Source organism: Drosophila rhopaloa, unplaced genomic scaffold, assembly GCF_018152115.1.
Source record: "Drosophila rhopaloa isolate 14029-0021.01 unplaced genomic scaffold, ASM1815211v1 contig_153, whole genome shotgun sequence".
Lineage (NCBI taxonomy): Eukaryota > Metazoa > Arthropoda > Insecta > Diptera > Drosophilidae > Drosophila > Drosophila rhopaloa.
The window spans coordinates 605,430-623,232 of record NW_025335032.1 but is presented as its reverse complement, the minus strand read 5'-3'; the positions used below and the strand labels follow the sequence as shown (position 1 = coordinate 623,232).

Sequence of the window (17,803 nt, the reverse complement as noted above, 5' to 3'; positions counted from 1 at the left end):
AAGGAAAGGCTATCGGAATACAATTTAGTGAGTTTGCTACGCGAACCTCTTGCATTCTGATAGGAAAGAAGGAGGTTAGAAGTTAGTTTTTTGAAATTGGTACACTAGCTTGGCCTCGACTAGGAAGTTTTACTCCCACGGGCCCCTTCTTCTTTATCTTAGCCTCGAACTCTTTTACAACCATATTATCCGGCCAAAAGTCGCCCGAGCATATGGCTTCAAAAAGCTCGTTAGGGACAGTTATCTTGAAAGATGAAATGTCTCTAGCATAAGAAAACTTTGATCAGGGGAAAGCCGAGAAACGAAAATTTGTTTCTTTAGTGGAACCACTGAAAGGGATTTTGGTGGAGCAGACATTGTTTCTGCAAAACCAACTTGAGCCGGTTGTCCGGACTCAGTAGTCCCTTGTGGTGGTGATGCTACATTCTGAGAGATAGGTGGATCCACTAATTGTGAAACCACTACGGACAAATCGGAATTCTTAAAAGTCCCTGGTTGCATGCATTCTGTAACGGATTGTTCGGATACCGAAAATTTTTTAGCTGCTGATCTTAGCAACATTTGAGGGTTTGCTGAAATCAGCTGCTGATCCGCCGGAATGCTCTGTTGTTCTTTTGATTTCGGTTGCGGGGTGTTCCCCTTTTGCTCCTTACCACCAGCGGCCTTTGTGCGCTTAGGGGACTCTTCTCCAGCGCAGAGAGGAGATCATCAGCTCGGCGAAAACTATCTCTAGCAACTCCGAAACACCTAATCATCCCCATCAGGCCGCCTTTAGTTTGGCGCATGAACGATTTCATCTCGTTCGCAACCTCGACACAAGCGTCACAACAAAACTGCAAATTGGGCCCCTTTGAAAGGTAATCACTTGTCCGGCCAGTAAAACCGGCGCACTTGGTGTGCACCATATTTTCACACAGCCAGCAAATCATATTAGACTGGTCAGCCCCGATTACGAAGCTGCATTTTTTGCAGAAGCAGACTAAATTTGTATTATTCATTTTATTTATTGGAACCACTGTACCAAGAAAACGAATTGAAATTTTTAAGCAAGCAGTTATAAGTACCGCAAGAGCGCAGAAACTGCACGCTTAGAACTTTCAAAGCAAAGAGAGCAAGACAGTGGGAGCGTAAATTAGTTAAAGTGCACAAAAGAGAAACGGCGGGGATATAAGAAAAGAAAACACAGATAAGAATTACGAAAACTAAAACAATATGTTAGTATTATTACAAGTGCACTCGCGAAGCGAACGGAGTTTAAATTTATGTTTGAATAACCGGAAGAAAATTAAAATTGTTTTGATAAAACCCACCGATGGGAATAAACGAAACAAAATACAAAATTCGCCGCGCAGAAAAAAAACACGACCGTTCACTTTGAAAGTCAAAGACGATTGCGATATTTTATATTTTTTTTCGTCGTTTTCATTGTGAATAATTATTGAAATCATTTTTTTTCGAAAAAATTTAATAAAATAATTAAATTATTACTTACTCTCGTTATTGTATTTAAAAGTATCGTCTTTGACTTTCAAAGTGAACGGTCGTGTTTTTTTTCTGCGCTCCGATTTTGTATTTTTGTTTCGTTTATTCCCATGGATGGGTTTTATCAAAACAATTTTCATTTTCTTCCAGTTAATTCAAACATACTGTAACGACCCTGTTTTGGGAGACGGTATAGCTCGCCGTGGTCAGGGTTCGTCACAGATATTTATATTTATTCCTCTATAGATCGATTTACCTCCCTTTCCCCAATAATGACACAGAGGGGTAAAACTAGAGACGTGCATTTCAAAGTAATCGTATAATGTATGTTGATCGTGTAGTTGTGTGTAGATGCGTCGGGACTGCTTGCTCTGTCGATTCGGCGCTTCGGAAGGGCCGAGTGATGATATGCTTGCTGTCGTGATTCGGTATGCGAGCTTCGGCGCTGCGGAAGCGCCGAGTGATGAACTGCTTGCTGCGAGTGTCGGCGCTGCGGAAGGGTCGAGTGGTGAACTGCTTGCTGCGAGTGTCGGCGCTGCGGATGGGCCGAGAAGTCGCTTCGTCGTGCGTACGTCGGGTTCGAAGTGTTCTGGGCCGTTGGGAGAGATCTACTTGGATTTCAAGTGGGATTCGGGAATGTAGGGCATCGTTTCGGTCTGCCGGGCATCGTTAGGTTCGAACTGCCGTTTCTACATCCGTTTCGTTTCTGGGTCGGGAGCCGGGAACGTGACGTCTGGGGGAACTCCCTGAGGTGAGCCTGTATTACGAAAACCGGGCCGCCTCAGTGATCACGACTGGGTCTGGGCTGATTTCTAGGAAACCACACCGGGACGCCAGTGATCCTCACCAGGTCGGAGAACCGATTTAAAAACCGAGTTCTTACGGATCCACCACTACTACCAAGACTATCTACCAGAACACTTACCTTGTTGCTGATGTTTCCTCGAAGATCGTCGGAGCGGAAGTGACTCATCTGGGGTCTTGCCTCTGCTTATATAGGCCCCGTTGAGTGTGCCCAGAGCGGTCGATGTCGAGAATCCCGATATCGATAACTCATTATCGGGTCACGAATACAGTCGACTATCGATGTATCGGCGTAGTTAGTGTGGCCAGGTTTATCGTTTTGGGCGCGGATTCGGGTCGTGAGATTGTCCGAGACCACCAGTTTCGTCCTTCTATTCCCGCTACGCCAGGTGGCCTTTAAACGGACAACCGCTTCTTCTACCCTTTTCTTGTGGTCGTTGTATCCCCGCGGTTTTGGATCCCATTCTTCACATTCCTCCGATAGATTGATCGGTTTTACTCCGGTATATTCGAGGGAAGAGAGCCGCCGCTGGGTTACCCATTTCGTCCGTGGCCGTTGAAAATCCGCTAACTCATGCTTTTTTGTGGTCGTGCCGGTTGTGGTTCTGGGCATGGGGGGTCGTGCTTCGTTGTCCGTTGTTTGCCGTGTCGTTTCCTTGGTTGTTGTTGTTGCCATTGTTTGCCGTGTTGTTGCTGCGGTTGTTTCCTTGGTTTTTGGTGTCGCCTTCGTTTGCCGTGCTGTTGCTGTGGTCGTTTCCTTGGCTGTTGGTGTCGCCTTCATCCGGTGTTTCCAAGTCTATGAGCTTCTGTTTAATTCAGATGTCTTCTTCGACCTCGGCTCCGTGAGCTTCTTCTTCTGGCATTCTGTTTTTATACCCGTTACTCGTAGAGTAAAAGGGTATATTGTATTCGTGCAAAAGTATGTAACAGGTAGAAGGAAGCGTTTCCGACCCTATAAAGTATATATATTCTTGTTCAGGATCACTAGCCCAGTCGATCTAGCCATGTCCGTCTGTCCGTCTGTATGTCTGTCCGTATGAACGCTGTGATCTCGGAAACTGTAAAACTAGAAGATTGGCATTTTGCATGTAGATTTTAGGAATTCCTATGCAGCGCAAGTTTGTTTCAAAATGGTGCCACGCCCCCTCTGACACCCACAAGCCATAAGCAGAGGCCACAGTTTTGATGCTATTATGAAAATTTTAATTGATATGTATTTGTTTCGTCAATACCTATCGATTGGCCTAATAAAAGTTTGCCACGCCCACTCTAACGCCCAAAAACCCATTAAACACTTAAACCTGGCTAGCGCCTACATTTCCGCCTTTCATGGCCCGTGGTACCACGGTAGCGCCATCTAACGGATGACTTTGGCACAGCTGGCCAAGGTGCTAATTCGAGCGGCGAAAAACATACAAGAAGGCATATTTATATTAAGTTGTTTAGCTGAGTAACGGGTATCTAATAGTCGAGGCACTCGACTATAGCGTTCTCTCTTGTTGTTTCTTTTGTTCATGTTCATTCTCGCTGTGATGCCTCCGCATTGTAGTGTCGCGTTACATTGTTCCAAGAAGTCTGTCCCCAGTAGAAGGTCGCCGATTACCTCTTCGAGAATTAGCAGCGTCGTCATGCTTGTTTGGTTCCCGAGATATATTGGTACTTCCAGTGCCTCTGTGGCCGTTCTGTTTGTCCTGTCTGCTAGTCTAATGGCTTCGGTTACTTGCTTCCTTATCCCATGCCTGGCTATGTTGTTGGCTAGTTTCCTGGCGATGAAACTTCTTGTGGCTCCCGTGTCTATGGCCCCGCGAACTCCTGTGTTGCCAATATTCACTTGTGCAAGTAGTCGTCGGCTATTGAAGTTTATTGCTGTTGCGGGTGTGGTGTTTGCCCTGGGTGCCCGTTCTGATCCCATGGGCCTCTGGCGTTTCCCGCCGTTTCGTTCCGGCGACAGCAATGGATCGTGCGTATTCCATCATGTCCGCATATCCAGCACTGCTGGTGTGTTGTTGCACTGGTGTCCTATGTGTCCCTCTCCTTTGCACATTGAACATCTATTATTCATGCTGAATGATCCTGTGATTCCTCTGTTCAGTGCTTGTGGTGGTTCCTGGGGTCTCCATTGGTTTCTTGTTTGTCTCCCAAAATTTCCAGATGTTTGCTGTTGTCTCTCGAAATTTCCCGGTCGCTGCTGTTGTGTCCAGTGATTTTCCGGTGTTTGTTGTGTTGTGCGTTCCTGTGGCTGGAGGGCCTCGAATTCTTTTGCTAACTGCAGGTATTCTGCTAGGGTTCGGCATTCTCCCTGTTTAGCATACTTTTTAAATTTCACTCGACTGTTCCGGTAAACCCACTCACACCCTTTGTGCGCTTAGGGGACTCTTCTCCAGCGCAGAGAGGAGATCATCAGCTCGGCGAAAACTATCTCAGGCCGCCTTTAGTTTGGCGCATGAACGATTTCATCTCTTTCGCAACCTCGACACAAGCGTCACAACAAAACTGCAAATTGGGCCCCTTTGAAAGGTAATCACTTGTCCGGCCAGTAAAACCGGCGCACTTGGTGTGCACCATATTTTCACACAGCCAGCAAGTCATATTAGACTGGTCAGCCCCGATTACGAAGCTGCATTTTTTGCAGAAGCAGACTAAATTTGCATTATTCATTTTATTTATTGGAACCACTGTACCAAGAAAACGAATTGAAATTTGTAAGCGAGCAGTTATAAGTACCTCAAGAGCGCAGAAACTGCACGCTTAGAACTTTCAAAGCAAAGAGAGCAAGACAGTGGGAGCGTAAATTAGTTAAAGTGCACAAAAGAGAAACGGCGGGGATATAAGAAAAGAAAACACAGATAAGAATTACGAAAACTAAAACAATATGTTAGTATTATTACAAGTGCACTCGCGAAGCGAACGGAGTTTAAATTTATGTTTGAATAACCGGAAGAAAATTAAAATTGTTTTGATAAAACCCACCGATGGGAATAAACGAAACAAAATACAAAATTCGCCGCGCAGAAAAAAAACACGACCGTTCACTTTGAAAGTCAAAGACGATTGCGATATTTTATATTTTTTTTCGTCGTTTTCATTGTGAATAATTATTGAAATCATTTTTTTCGAACAAATTTAATAAAATAATTAAATTATTACTTACTCTCGTTATTGTATTTAAAAGTATCGTCTTTGACTTTCAAAGTGAACGGTCGTGTTTTTTTTCTGCGCTCCGATTTTGTATTTTTGTTTCGTTTATTCCCATGGATGGGTTTTATCAAAACAATTTTCATTTTCTTCCAGTTAATTCAAACATACTGTAACGACCCTGTTTTGGGAGACTGTATAGCTCGCCGTGGTCAGGGTTCGTCACAGATATTTATATTTATTCCTCTATAGATCGATTTACCTCCCTTTCCCCAATAATGACACAGAGGGGTAAAACTAGAGACGTGTATTTCAAAGTAATCGTATAATGTATGTTGATCGTGTAGTTGTGTGTAGATGCGTCGGGACTGCTTGCTCTGTCGATTCGGCGCTTCGGAAGGGCCGAGTGATGATATGCTTGCTGTCGTGATTCGGTATGCGAGCTTCGGCGCTGCGGAAGCGCCGAGTGATGAACTGCTTGCTGCGAGTGTCGGCGCTGCGGAAGGGCCGAGTGGTGAACTGCTTGCTGCGAGTGTCGGCGCTGCGGATGGGCCGAGAAGTCGCTTCGTCGTGCGTACGTCGGGTTCGAAGTGTTCTGGGCCGTTGGGAGAGATCTACTTGGATTTCAAGTGGGATTCGGGAATGTAGGGCATCGTTTCGGTCTGCCGGGCATCGTTAGGTTCGAACTGCCGTTTCTACATCCGTTTCGTTTCTGGGTCGGGAGCCGGGAACGTGACGTCTGGGGAACTCCCTGAGGTGAGCCTGTATTACGAAAACCGGGCCGCCTCAGTGATCACGACTGGGTCTGGGCTGATTTCTAGGAAACCACACCGGGACGCCAGTGATCCTCACCAGGTCGGAGAACCGATTTAAAAACCGAGTTCTTACGGATCCACCACTACTACCAAGACTATCTACCAGAACACTTACCTTGTTGCTGATGTTTCCTCGAAGATCGTCGGAGCGGAAGTGACTCATCTGGGGTCTTGCCTCTGCTTATATAGGCCCCGTTGAGTGTGCCCAGAGCGGTCGATGTCGAGAATCCCGATATCGATAACTCATTATCGGGTCACGAATACAGTCGACTATCGATGTATCGGCGTAGTTAGTGTGGCCAGGTTTATCGTTTTGGGCGCGGATTCGGGTCGTGAGATTGTCCGAGACCACCAGTTTCGTCCTTCTATTCCCACTACGCCAGGTGGCCTTTAAACGGACAACCGCTTCTTCTACCCTTTTCTTGTGGTCGTTGTATCCCCGCGGTTTTGGATCCCATTCTTCACATTCCTCCGATAGATTGATCGGTTTTACTCCGGTATAGTCGAGGGAAGAGAGCCGCCGCTGGGTTACCCATTTCGTCCGTGGTCGTTGAAAATCCGCTAACTCATGCTTTTTTGTGGTCGTGCCGGTTGTGGTTCTGGGCATGGGGGGTCGTGCTTCGTTGTCCGTTGTTTGCCGTGTCGTTTCCTTGGTTGTTGTTGTTGCCATTGTTTACCGTGTTGTTGCTGCGGTTGTTTCCTTGGTTTTTGGTGTCGCCTTCGTTTGCCGTGCTGTTGCTGTGGTCGTTTCCTTGGCTGTTGGTGTCGCCTTCATCCGGTGTTTCCAAGTCTATGAGCTTCTGTTTAATTCAGATGTCTTCTTCGACCTCGGCTCCGTGAGCTTCTTCTTCTGGCATTCTGTTTTTATACCCGTTACTCGTAGAGTAAAAGGGTATATTGTATTCGTGCAAAAGTATGTAACAGGTAGAAGGAAGCGTTTCCGACCCTATAAAGTATATATATTCTTGTTCAGGATCACTAGCCCAGTCGATCTAGCCATGTCCGTCTGTCCGTCTGTATGTCTGTCCGTATGAACGCTGTGATCTCGGAAACTGTAAAACTAGAAGATTGGCATTTTGCATGTAGATTTTAGGAATTCCTATGCAGCGCAAGTTTGTTTCAAAATGGTGCCACGCCCCCTCTGACACCCACAAGCCATAAGCAGAGGCCACAGTTTTGATGCTATTATGAAAATTTTAATTGATATGTATTTGTTTCGTCAATACCTATCGATTGGCCTAATAAAAGTTTGCCACGCCCACTCTAACGCCCAAAAACCCATTAAACACTTAAACCTGGCTAGCGCCTACATTTCCGCCTTTCATGGCCCGTGGTACCACGGTAGCGCCATCTAACGGATGACTTTGGCACAGCTGGCCAAGGTGCTAATTCGAGCGGCGAAAAACATACAAGAAGGCATATTTATATTAAGTTGTTTAGCTGAGTAACGGGTATCTAATAGTCGAGGCACTCGACTATAGCGTTCTCTCTTGTTGTTTCTTTTGTTCATGTTCATTCTCGCTGTGATGCCTCCGCATTGTAGTGTCGCGTTACATTGTTCCAAGAAGTCTGTCCCCAGTAGAAGGTCGCCGATTACCTCTTCGAGAATTAGCAGCGTCGTCATGCTTGTTTGGTTCCCGAGATATATTGGTACTTCCAGTGCCTCTGTGGCCGTTCTGTTTGTCCTGTCTGCTAGTCTAATGGCTTCGGTTACTTGCTTCCTTATCCCATGCCTGGCTATGTTGTTGGCTAGTTTCCTGGCGATGAAACTTCTTGTGGCTCCCGTGTCTATGGCCCCGCGAACTCCTGTGTTGCCAATATTCACTTGTGCAAGTAGTCGTCGGCTATTGAAGTTTATTGCTGTTGCGGGTGTGGTGTTTGCCCTGGGTGCCCGTTCTGATCCCATGGGCCTCTGGCGTTTCCCGCCGTTTCGTTCCGGCGACAGCAATGGATCGTGCGTATTCCATCATGTCCGCATATCCAGCACTGCTGGTGTGTTGTTGCACTGGTGTCCTATGTGTCCCTCTCCTTTGCACATTGAACATCTATTATTCATGCTGAATGATCCTGTGATTCCTCTGTTCAGTGCTTGTGGTGGTTCCTGGGGTCTCCATTGGTTTCTTGTTTGTCTCCCGAAATTTCCAGATGTTTGCTGTTGTCTCTCGAAATTTCCCGGTCGCTGCTGTTGTGTCCAGTGATTTTCCGGTGTTTGTTGTGTTGTGCGTTCCTGTGGCTGGAGGGCCTCGAATTCTTTTGCTAACTGCAGGTATTCTGCTAGGGTTCGGCATTCTCCCTGTTTAGCATACTTTTTAAATTTCACTCGACTGTTCCGGTAAACCCACTCACACCCTTTGTGCGCTTAGGGGACTCTTCTCCAGCGCAGAGAGGAGATCATCAGCTCGGCGAAAACTATCTCAGGCCGCCTTTAGTTTGGCGCATGAACGATTTCATCTCTTTCGCAACCTCGACACAAGCGTCACAACAAAACTGCAAATTGGGCCCCTTTGAAAGGTAATCACTTGTCCGGCCAGTAAAACCGGCGCACTTGGTGTGCACCATATTTTCACACAGCCAGCAAGTCATATTAGACTGGTCAGCCCCGATTACGAAGCTGCATTTTTTGCAGAAGCAGACTAAATTTGCATTATTCATTTTATTTATTGGAACCACTGTACCAAGAAAACGAATTGAAATTTGTAAGCGAGCAGTTATAAGTACCTCAAGAGCGCAGAAACTGCACGCTTAGAACTTTCAAAGCAAAGAGAGCAAGACAGTGGGAGCGTAAATTAGTTAAAGTGCACAAAAGAGAAACGGCGGGGATATAAGAAAAGAAAACACAGATAAGAATTACGAAAACTAAAACAATATGTTAGTATTATTACAAGTGCACTCATGAAGCGAACGGAGTTTAAATTTATGTTTGAATAACCGGAAGAAAATTAAAATTGTTTTGATAAAACCCACCGATGGGAATAAACGAAACAAAATACAAAATTCGCCGCGCAGAAAAAAAACACGACCGTTCACTTTGAAAGTCAAAGACGATTGCGATATTTTATATTTTTTTCGTCGTTTTCATTGTGAATAATTATTGAAATCATTTTTTTTCGAACAAATTTAATAAAATAATTAAATTATTACTTACTCTCGTTATTGTATTTAAAAGTATCGTCTTTGACTTTCAAAGTGAACGGTCGTGTTTTTTTTCTGCGCTCCGATTTTGTATTTTTGTTTCGTTTATTCCCATGGATGGGTTTTATCAAAACAATTTTCATTTTCTTCCAGTTAATTCAAACATACTGTAACGTGGTCAGGGTTCGTCACAGATATTTATATTTATTCCTCTATAGATCGATTTACCTCCCTTTCCCCAATAATGACACAGAGGGGTAAAACTAGAGACGTGTATTTCAAAGTAATCGTATAATGTATGTTGATCGTGTAGTTGTGTGTAGATGCGTCGGGACTGCTTGCTCTGTCGATTCGGCGCTTCGGAAGGGCCGAGTGATGATATGCTTGCTGTCGTGATTCGGTATGCGAGCTTCGGCGCTGCGGAAGCGCCGAGTGATGAACTGCTTGCTGCGAGTGTCGGCGCTGCGGAAGGGCCGAGTGGTGAACTGCTTGCTGCGAGTGTCGGCGCTGCGGATGGGCCGAGAAGTCGCTTCGTCGTGCGTACGTCGGGTTCGAAGTGTTCTGGGCCGTTGGGAGAGATCTACTTGGATTTCAAGTGGGATTCGGGAATGTAGGGCATCGTTTCGGTCTGCCGGGCATCGTTAGGTTCGAACTGCCGTTTCTACATCCGTTTCGTTTCTGGGTCGGGAGCCGGGAACGTGACGTCTGGGGGAACTCCCTGAGGTGAGCCTGTATTACGAAAACCGGGCCGCCTCAGTGATCACGACTGGGTCTGGGCTGATTTCTAGGAAACCACACCGGGACGCCAGTGATCCTCACCAGGTCGGAGAACCGATTTAAAAACCGAGTTCTTACGGATCCACTACTACTACCAAGACTATCTACCAGAACACTTACCTTGTTGCTGATGTTTCGTCGAAGATCGTCGGAGCGGAAGTGACTCATCTGGGGTCTTGCCTCTGCTTATATAGGCCCCGTTGAGTGTGCCCAGAGCGGTCGATGTCGAGAATCCCGATCTCGATAACTCGTTATCGGGTCACGAATATAGCGATGGTAGTCGACTATCGATGTATCGGTGGAGTTAGTGTGGCCAGCTTTATCGTTTTGGGCGCGCGTTTTGAAAGTGCGCGATTATTTGTGACGCTGGGTCGTCACAATACATTTAAATTCCGTTCGCTTCGCGAGTGAACTATAAATCTTTGTGCTCTTGTGTAATAACACTAAAAAATTGTTTTAATTTCGTAATTCTGTTCTGTGTTTTGTTTTCTTGTAACCCCGCCGTTTCTCTTATGTGCGTTGACCGTCGTAAGTCGTAGTGCTGTTTTTAGTGTTACTTTTGCATGCACTTTAACTAATTTACGCTCCCGCTCTCTCGCTCTCTTTGCTTTGAAAGTTCTATGCGTGCAGTTTCTGCGCTCTTGTGGTACTTATAACTGCTCGCTTAAAAATTTCAATTCGTTTTCTTCGTACAGTGGTTCCAATAGATAAATTGAATAATAATTATTTAGTCTGCTTCTGCAAAAAATGCAGCCTAGTAATCAGGGCTGACCAGTCTAATATGACTTGCTGGCTGTGTGAAAATATGGTGCACACCAAGTGCGCCGGTTTTACTGGCCGGACAAGTGATGACCTTTCAAAGGGGCCCAATTTGAAGTTTTGTTGTGATGTTTGTGTTGAGGTTGCGAACGAGATGAAATCGTTCATGCGCCAAACTAAAAGCGGCCTGATGGGCTGATTAGCTGTTTCGGAGTTGCTAGATATAGTTTTCGCCGACCTGATGATCTCCTCTCTGCGCTGGATTCGCAGTTTAATAGTCGTAAGCTAGAAGAGTCCCCTAATCGCAAAAAGGCCGCTGGTGGTAAGGAGCAAAAGGGGAACACCCCGCAACCGAAATCAAAAAAACAACAGAGCATTCCGGAGGATCAGCAGCTGATTTCAGCAAACCCTCAATCCGTAACAGAATGCATGCAACCAGGGTCTTCTAAGAATTCCGATTTGTCCGTAGTGGAATCACAATTAGTGAATCCACATATCTCTCAGAATGTAGCATCACCACCACAAAGGACTACTGAGTCCGGACAACCGGCTCAAGTTGGTTTTGCAGAAACAATGTCTGCTCCAACAAACTCCCTTTCAGTGGTTCCACTAAAGAAACAAATTTTCGTCTCTCGGCTTTCCCCTGATCAAACACCTTCTGATGTATTGTCTTATATACAAGACAAAACTAAAGCCGATTGTAATAGTGTAAAGGTGAAAAAGTTTAAGTTTTCTTATGCTAGAGACATTTCATCTTGTAAGATAACTGACGAGTTTTTTGAAGCAATATGTTCGGGCGACTTTTGGCCGGATAATATGGTTGTAAAAGAATTCGAGGCTAAGATAAAGAAGAAGGGGCCCGTGGGAGTAAAACTTTCTAGTCGATGACAAACCAGTGTACCAATTTCAAAAACTAACTTCTAACCTTCTTCTTTCCTATCAGAATGCAAGAGGTTCGCGTAGCAAGCTCACTAAATTGTATTCCGATAGCCTTTCGTTTGCATCTCATTTTATTGTGTTTACAGAAACCTGGTTAAAGCCGGAGATCTTTAGCTCCGAAGTTTTTCCAGGTAAGTACACAATATATAGGTATGAGGTGGAGTCTTAACCCATACCCACCCCAAGGCAGCGCATCACGTCGACCGCGGGACGGAACCCAGCCCCAGTTCCATCGGAGCACTCGCTACCACCGGTCCTTCCCGACACTACAACGGGAATCACGAAGGCCGATGTCACCGTCAAGGAAGGCAAGTACAGCCTCCAGCCACTACCGGATGCCGCCGTGGCCAAGAAACGGAACCCTTTTTGGAAGTATCTCGCGGGCCAGGACCGCTTAGCCAGCACAACGACAGGAACGTTCCCCGACGACCCGGCTACGCCACGATCTTCCCAGGGAAGCCCGCAAGGAATCGGGAAGTACCAGCTACTCGACCAACCGGATACAGAGGACGCTCAGAGGCGCAATTCGTTCCGGAAGCATTGCCCTCACGGAAACCTGGCCACAGTCGCGGAATCCCCGCCAGGATCGCTAGTGTCTGAAGAACCCCTCAACGCAGTAACCCTCCGGTTCCTTCAAGAGGAGCTTAGGCATTTCGACCATCTGTAAGAAACAACGGATATAGCCGAGCACACCATCACTCTTCGGGGAGATAAACCGCTGAAACAGCGGTATTATCCCAAGAACCCGGCCATGCAGCGTATCATCAACGAGCAGGTGGACGAACTGCTGCAGGATGGACGAATCGAACCCTCTCGAAGTCCGCACAGCGCACCGCTGGTGTTGGTCCGAAAGAAGACAGAGGACATGCGGATGTGCGTTGACAATCGTCAACATGCGGATGTGCGTTGACAATCGTGAACGCACATCCGCATGCTCCATACCCGACGCGTACCCGCTTCCGGGCATCAACCATATCCTGGAACGTCTACGGAACGCCCGGTTCATCTCCACGTTGGACCTCAAAAACGGGAATTGGCAGATTCCCATGGCGGAAGGCAGTCGAGAATGCACCGCATTCACTGTCCGCGGACGGGGACTCTTCCACTGGAAAGTCATGCCGTTTGGGCTCCACTCCGCCCCAGCGACTTTCCAACGAGCTCTGGACAGCGTCATCGGCCCCGATATAGAGCCCCACGCCTTCGCTTATTTAGACGACATCATCGTCATCGGGGCAACGTGGGAGGACCATGCGCGCAATCTGAGGGAAGACTTCCGGCGCCTTTGAGAAGCGAATCTACGCTTAAATCGGGGTAAGTGCAAGTTCTTCCAAAGAAGATTAGTGTATTTGGGTCACCTGATCAGCGAGGAAGGCATCAGGATAGACCCCGACAAAATTGCGGCAATCCAGGGGCTACATCCCCCGACTAACGTCAAGGAACTTCGCCGCCATCTCGGAATCGCATCTAGGTACAGACGTTTTGTCCAAGACTTTGCCTCTCTAGTACAACCAATGTCGCGACTCCTGAGGAAGGGAGTAAAGTGGACCTGGGAAGAACCCCAACAGCAGGCATTCGACTCACTTAAGGCGCGACTGACGTCCGCCCCTGTATTGTAAGTTCCAACTTCAGACGGACGCCAGCGACAAAGGACTCGGCGCGGTCCTCACCCAGAACATTGAGGTCGACGAACGAGTAATCGCCTACGTGAGCCGTCGACTCCAGCGGGCGGAGGAAAACTACTCGGCCACTGAAAAGGAGTGCCTCGCGATTGTGTGGGCCACCCGAAAGTTACGTTGCTACCTGGAGGGTTATAAGTTCGACGTGATCACGGATCACCTGGCTCTCAAATGGTTGAACTCCATTAACAATCCCACGGGACGTATAGCCCGGTGGGCACTGGAACTACAATAGTATCAGTTCTACGTACTTTACCGGAAGGGTAAATACAACGTGGTCGCCGACGCCCTCTCCCGGCAAGACTGGAAGACTCCAGTTACTCGCGGAACTTAAGTGCCACTGCAAATGGGTACAAAAGATGCAGAAGCAGGTCCAAAGACGTCCCGAGAAATTTCAGGACTACTCCCTGGATAATGGACAGCTCTATAAACACATAGGGCATCCCACAGACGTCAGAGTAGGCAACCCCTGGAAGCTATGCGTGCCGCGAGAACAGCGTCAACGCGTGCTCGGAGAATGCCTCGACCATTCCTCCGCCGGGCACCTGGGCATCCGGAAGACGCTCAGGAGGATCGCCCAGCGTTACTTCTGGCCTGGACTTCATCGGGACGTGGTACGGTACGTTACTAGCTGTCTGACCTGCCAACAGTACAAGGTTAGTCAGTGTAAACCAGCCGGCAAGATGCCCACTCGCCAACCTACGGAGCCTCAGGAGCCGACTTCGTTGGACCCCTTCCCAGGACCCGGCGAGGAAACACCATGTTCTTGGTTTTCATCGATATATTCTCCAAGTGGGTAGAGCTCATCCGAGAATGGATCCTCTCTCGCTTTGGAGCCGCCAGGAGGTTGATTTGCGACAATGGCACGCAATTCACCAGCCGAAGCTTCAGGGCGTTCTGCCGGAACAACGGTATTCAACTGGAATACACCGCTCCGTACTCCCCCCAGCAAAATTCGACGGAGCGCGCCAACCGCACTATCAAGACAATGATAGCACAATATGTGAATCAGGACCACCGGACATGGGACCAGCTACTGCCCGAGATCTCCCTCGCCATCAACACCAGCATCTCAGATAGCATGGGGCTTAGTCCGGCTTACTTAGTACAAGGTCGGGAGCCTAGGCTGCCAGGTGCCCTCTTCGATGCGGTCGTACCCGACTTACATGCCTCGCCATTGGACCCGACGGAGCGAGCCAAAAGGCTTCAAGAAGCGTTCCGCACCGCCCTGGAAACCAACCAGATAGCTTCTCAGGAACGAAGTCGACACTACAACCTGAGGCGACGTGATTGGCGGCCCCAACTAGGCTCACAGGTGCTAGTCCGTCTTCACCATCAATAGCCTAGTTAAAGATAGTTTGATCTTCGCACTCAGGCTAGGCAAGTTAGGTAACGTAGTACTATGCTAACTATTTGGACACCTTTCAGAAACAACCACAGCCAAGCCATGGTTCGCCGGCGCGTGCGGTGTCTTCGCCTCATAGACGGTGTTAAATTTCGCGTCAGCGGGACCGCACGGGGAGAAGTCACCGTAACCCTCCGCCCACTTCTTTAACCACCCCGAAGTAAAGGGGGTGTGAGGACGCTTAAAGGCGGCTCTCATCTCAAACACCTACCCAGTATCTCAGCCATTGAAGGCAATATTAAGTTCCAGCCACTGAAGGTCTGATTAGATGTTAAGTTTCCAAATATGTTTAAGCCTAAAACCTAAGTTATGCTAGTTTCAAATATGCGCGCGCGAGGTTACCAGTATTGATCAGCAAGATCGGTCAGCTGGCCAGTCGGGGCGAATGCCGACAGTATCGATAAGTTATCGCAATCACCCGTGAACGAGCGCGCGTGCTGTTAAGCGCAAAGCGTGCGATTAAAGGCAAGCTTAGTGCTGTTAATAGCGCGAGCGTGCTGTAAAGGGAAAAAGCGTGTCGACGTGGAACCGCGATCGACTGAGATCGCTCTCATTCTTTTGCGGCAGACGAGCTGAACAGACCAGGAGGACAAAACCAGCAGCAGGAAACCCGCGGACGGCAACGCCATACCAAGCTCAGAGTAAGATAAGAAGCAGAGACCAGAAACCGACATACTGAGTGCGAAGGTTAGGGAGAATAAAAGAGTGAATAAAAGGAAGACAAAGTTGTGAAATTAAACCCCCAAGCCTGGCTACTAAAATTTAGTGAACTTCGCTGAGTGTTTTCGGGTCGGCTAGGTTACCGTATTGCGTTTCCGAGGTTTGTTTTCTCTACGCAACGCGGACACCAAAGCTACCCACGTGCTACTCCAGGTCGGGCAAGTTCTCGTGTTGCGTTTCCGAGGTTTATGTTCTCTACGCAAATACGAACGCTTACCAGACTGGAGAAAAGCGCGGGAAACTATCGCCGGCCTTTTCTGCTCACGCTTAGGTTAGGGAGAAAATTCAGAATTATAATAAAGGGAAGCAAACTTCGTGAAAATCTAAAACCCCAAGCCTGGCTAATAAAATTCAGTGAATTTCGCGGAAGGGCTTTTCGGGTCAGTGAGGCTTCTGAGTTGCGTTTCCGAGGTTTGTTTTCTCTACGCAACGCGGACGCCAAAGCTGCCCGCGTGCCCATTCACGTCGGACAAGTTACCATATTGCGTTTCCGAGGCTTACTCTACGCAAAACGAACGAAAATTTCCGTCGACTTCCCCGCGTTCCCCCTCCTGATCGCCCACGCTCAGGCCCAGTCGAAAACCCCGCGAGTTAATTTGTGGCGGTCCCGTTTTCGTGTTGCGTTTCCGAGGTTCGTTTTCTCTACGCAACGACGAGGCTGCACGCGTGCTCGTTCGCGTCGGAAAAGTTCCCGTATTGCGCTTCCGAGGCTTACTCTGTGCAATACGAACGCTTGCCGGACTGGAAGAGCTACCCGGGTGCTAATTGGTGTTGGCCCAGTTGACATTACGCCTCCGAGCGATCTACTCTACGTAGAGGTGGAGACATAGGCCACGTGATCCCAAAAACAAAATCCCGGCGGCAACTCCGAGTCCCGTTTCGTCTCCTGTGTTTCTTCAAATTTAACTGTAAAGGACTCTGGCCGGACTGAAGTCTATCCCAGCCAATGAAAAAGTCCTTACAAATATATATATATATTTTATTTTTTATTAATACTGTGCATTTGTTAAATAATGTATAAAACGAATAACGAGTAATATGCCGAACGCACGCAAAAAAATCTTAATTAGGGTATCACACGATATTTTGTTGATATTTTTTCACAAGTCGATAACAGATGCTTTGATAAGATTTATCAAAGCTTTTTAAAAGCTCTACGATCAGCTGATCATCAGCTGTGAACGGACCAACACTCCATATGATTTTGCAAAGAGCTTTACAAAATTCTTCCTTTTTGCGCGCATTGATTTCGAGTTCCTCGGAATTTATTAAAAGTTTGGCTTTTTATTATCTTCGAGGTATGTATTACAAAAAAAATCAATGTTTGTGACCGGTCTATAAATGTTTTTTTTTTTATTTAACTTTGCTTTTATTTATTGAATCTTCTCTTAATTTTGAGACTAACAATAAGTTTACGAATTTTAACATTAAAATTTAACTAACAGTATAATAAGACTGCATTCTGGTTGCGCGTGCCTCAAGTCGGTCGCTGGGTGGGTAAGTCATTGCGACGAAGGCGTGATTGGTTGATCAACCTTGTAAGACCTCTCGCCAGGTGGTTAGGGTGCAACGATAGCTTGGTAAAGTACTTTTCCTGCTGTTCTGCGATCACTTCTTTGACTGGTAGAATGTTTAAGTCGCGATGTATGTTTTCGTTGCGAACGTACCACGGTGCCCCGGTGATTGTTCTCAAGATCTTTGACTGAGCTCGCTGGACTATGTCAATATTGCTATTGCTGGCATTCCCCCATAACTGAGAGCCGTACATCCATATAGGTTTTAGTACCGAGTTATACAGCAGGACTTTATATTCAAGACTAAGTGGAGACCGAGCGTTGATAAGCCAATGAAGGCTACTGGCTTTTAGCTTTAGGTGTGTTCTTTTGGCTTCAATGTGCCGGCGCCATGTGAGTCTTCTGTCGAGGTGTTCTCCTAGATATGTCACTTCGTTTGCTTGCGGGAGTAGAGTATGGTTTAACATGAGCGGCGGGCAGTTTTGCCTGTTCAGGGTGAACGTAACGTGCTTGCATTTTTGTTCGTTCACTTTAATTCGCCAATCTGAAAGCCACTTTTCTACATCGACCAGGTGAAGAGCGAGCTGCACAGTTGCTTGCATCGGGCATTTTGAGCGGCTGAGAATGGCTGTATCGTCAGCAAAC

The 17,803-nt window shown here is 47.2% G+C and overlaps 1 protein-coding gene across 1 annotated transcript in view; it reads right to left on the bottom strand.

The window, feature by feature from the left end:
* The window catches only part of LOC123037185, a 58,101-nt gene extending 55,646 nt beyond the window's left edge, over window positions 1-2,455 (bottom strand). Inside the window, exon 1 of the mRNA XM_044456807.1 lies at window positions 2,408-2,455. Within this exon, the coding sequence (XP_044312742.1) occupies window positions 2,408-2,455 (48 nt within the window). The remainder of the gene's footprint in view (window positions 1-2,407) is intronic.
* Between the last annotated feature and the right edge of the window lie 15,348 nt (window positions 2,456-17,803).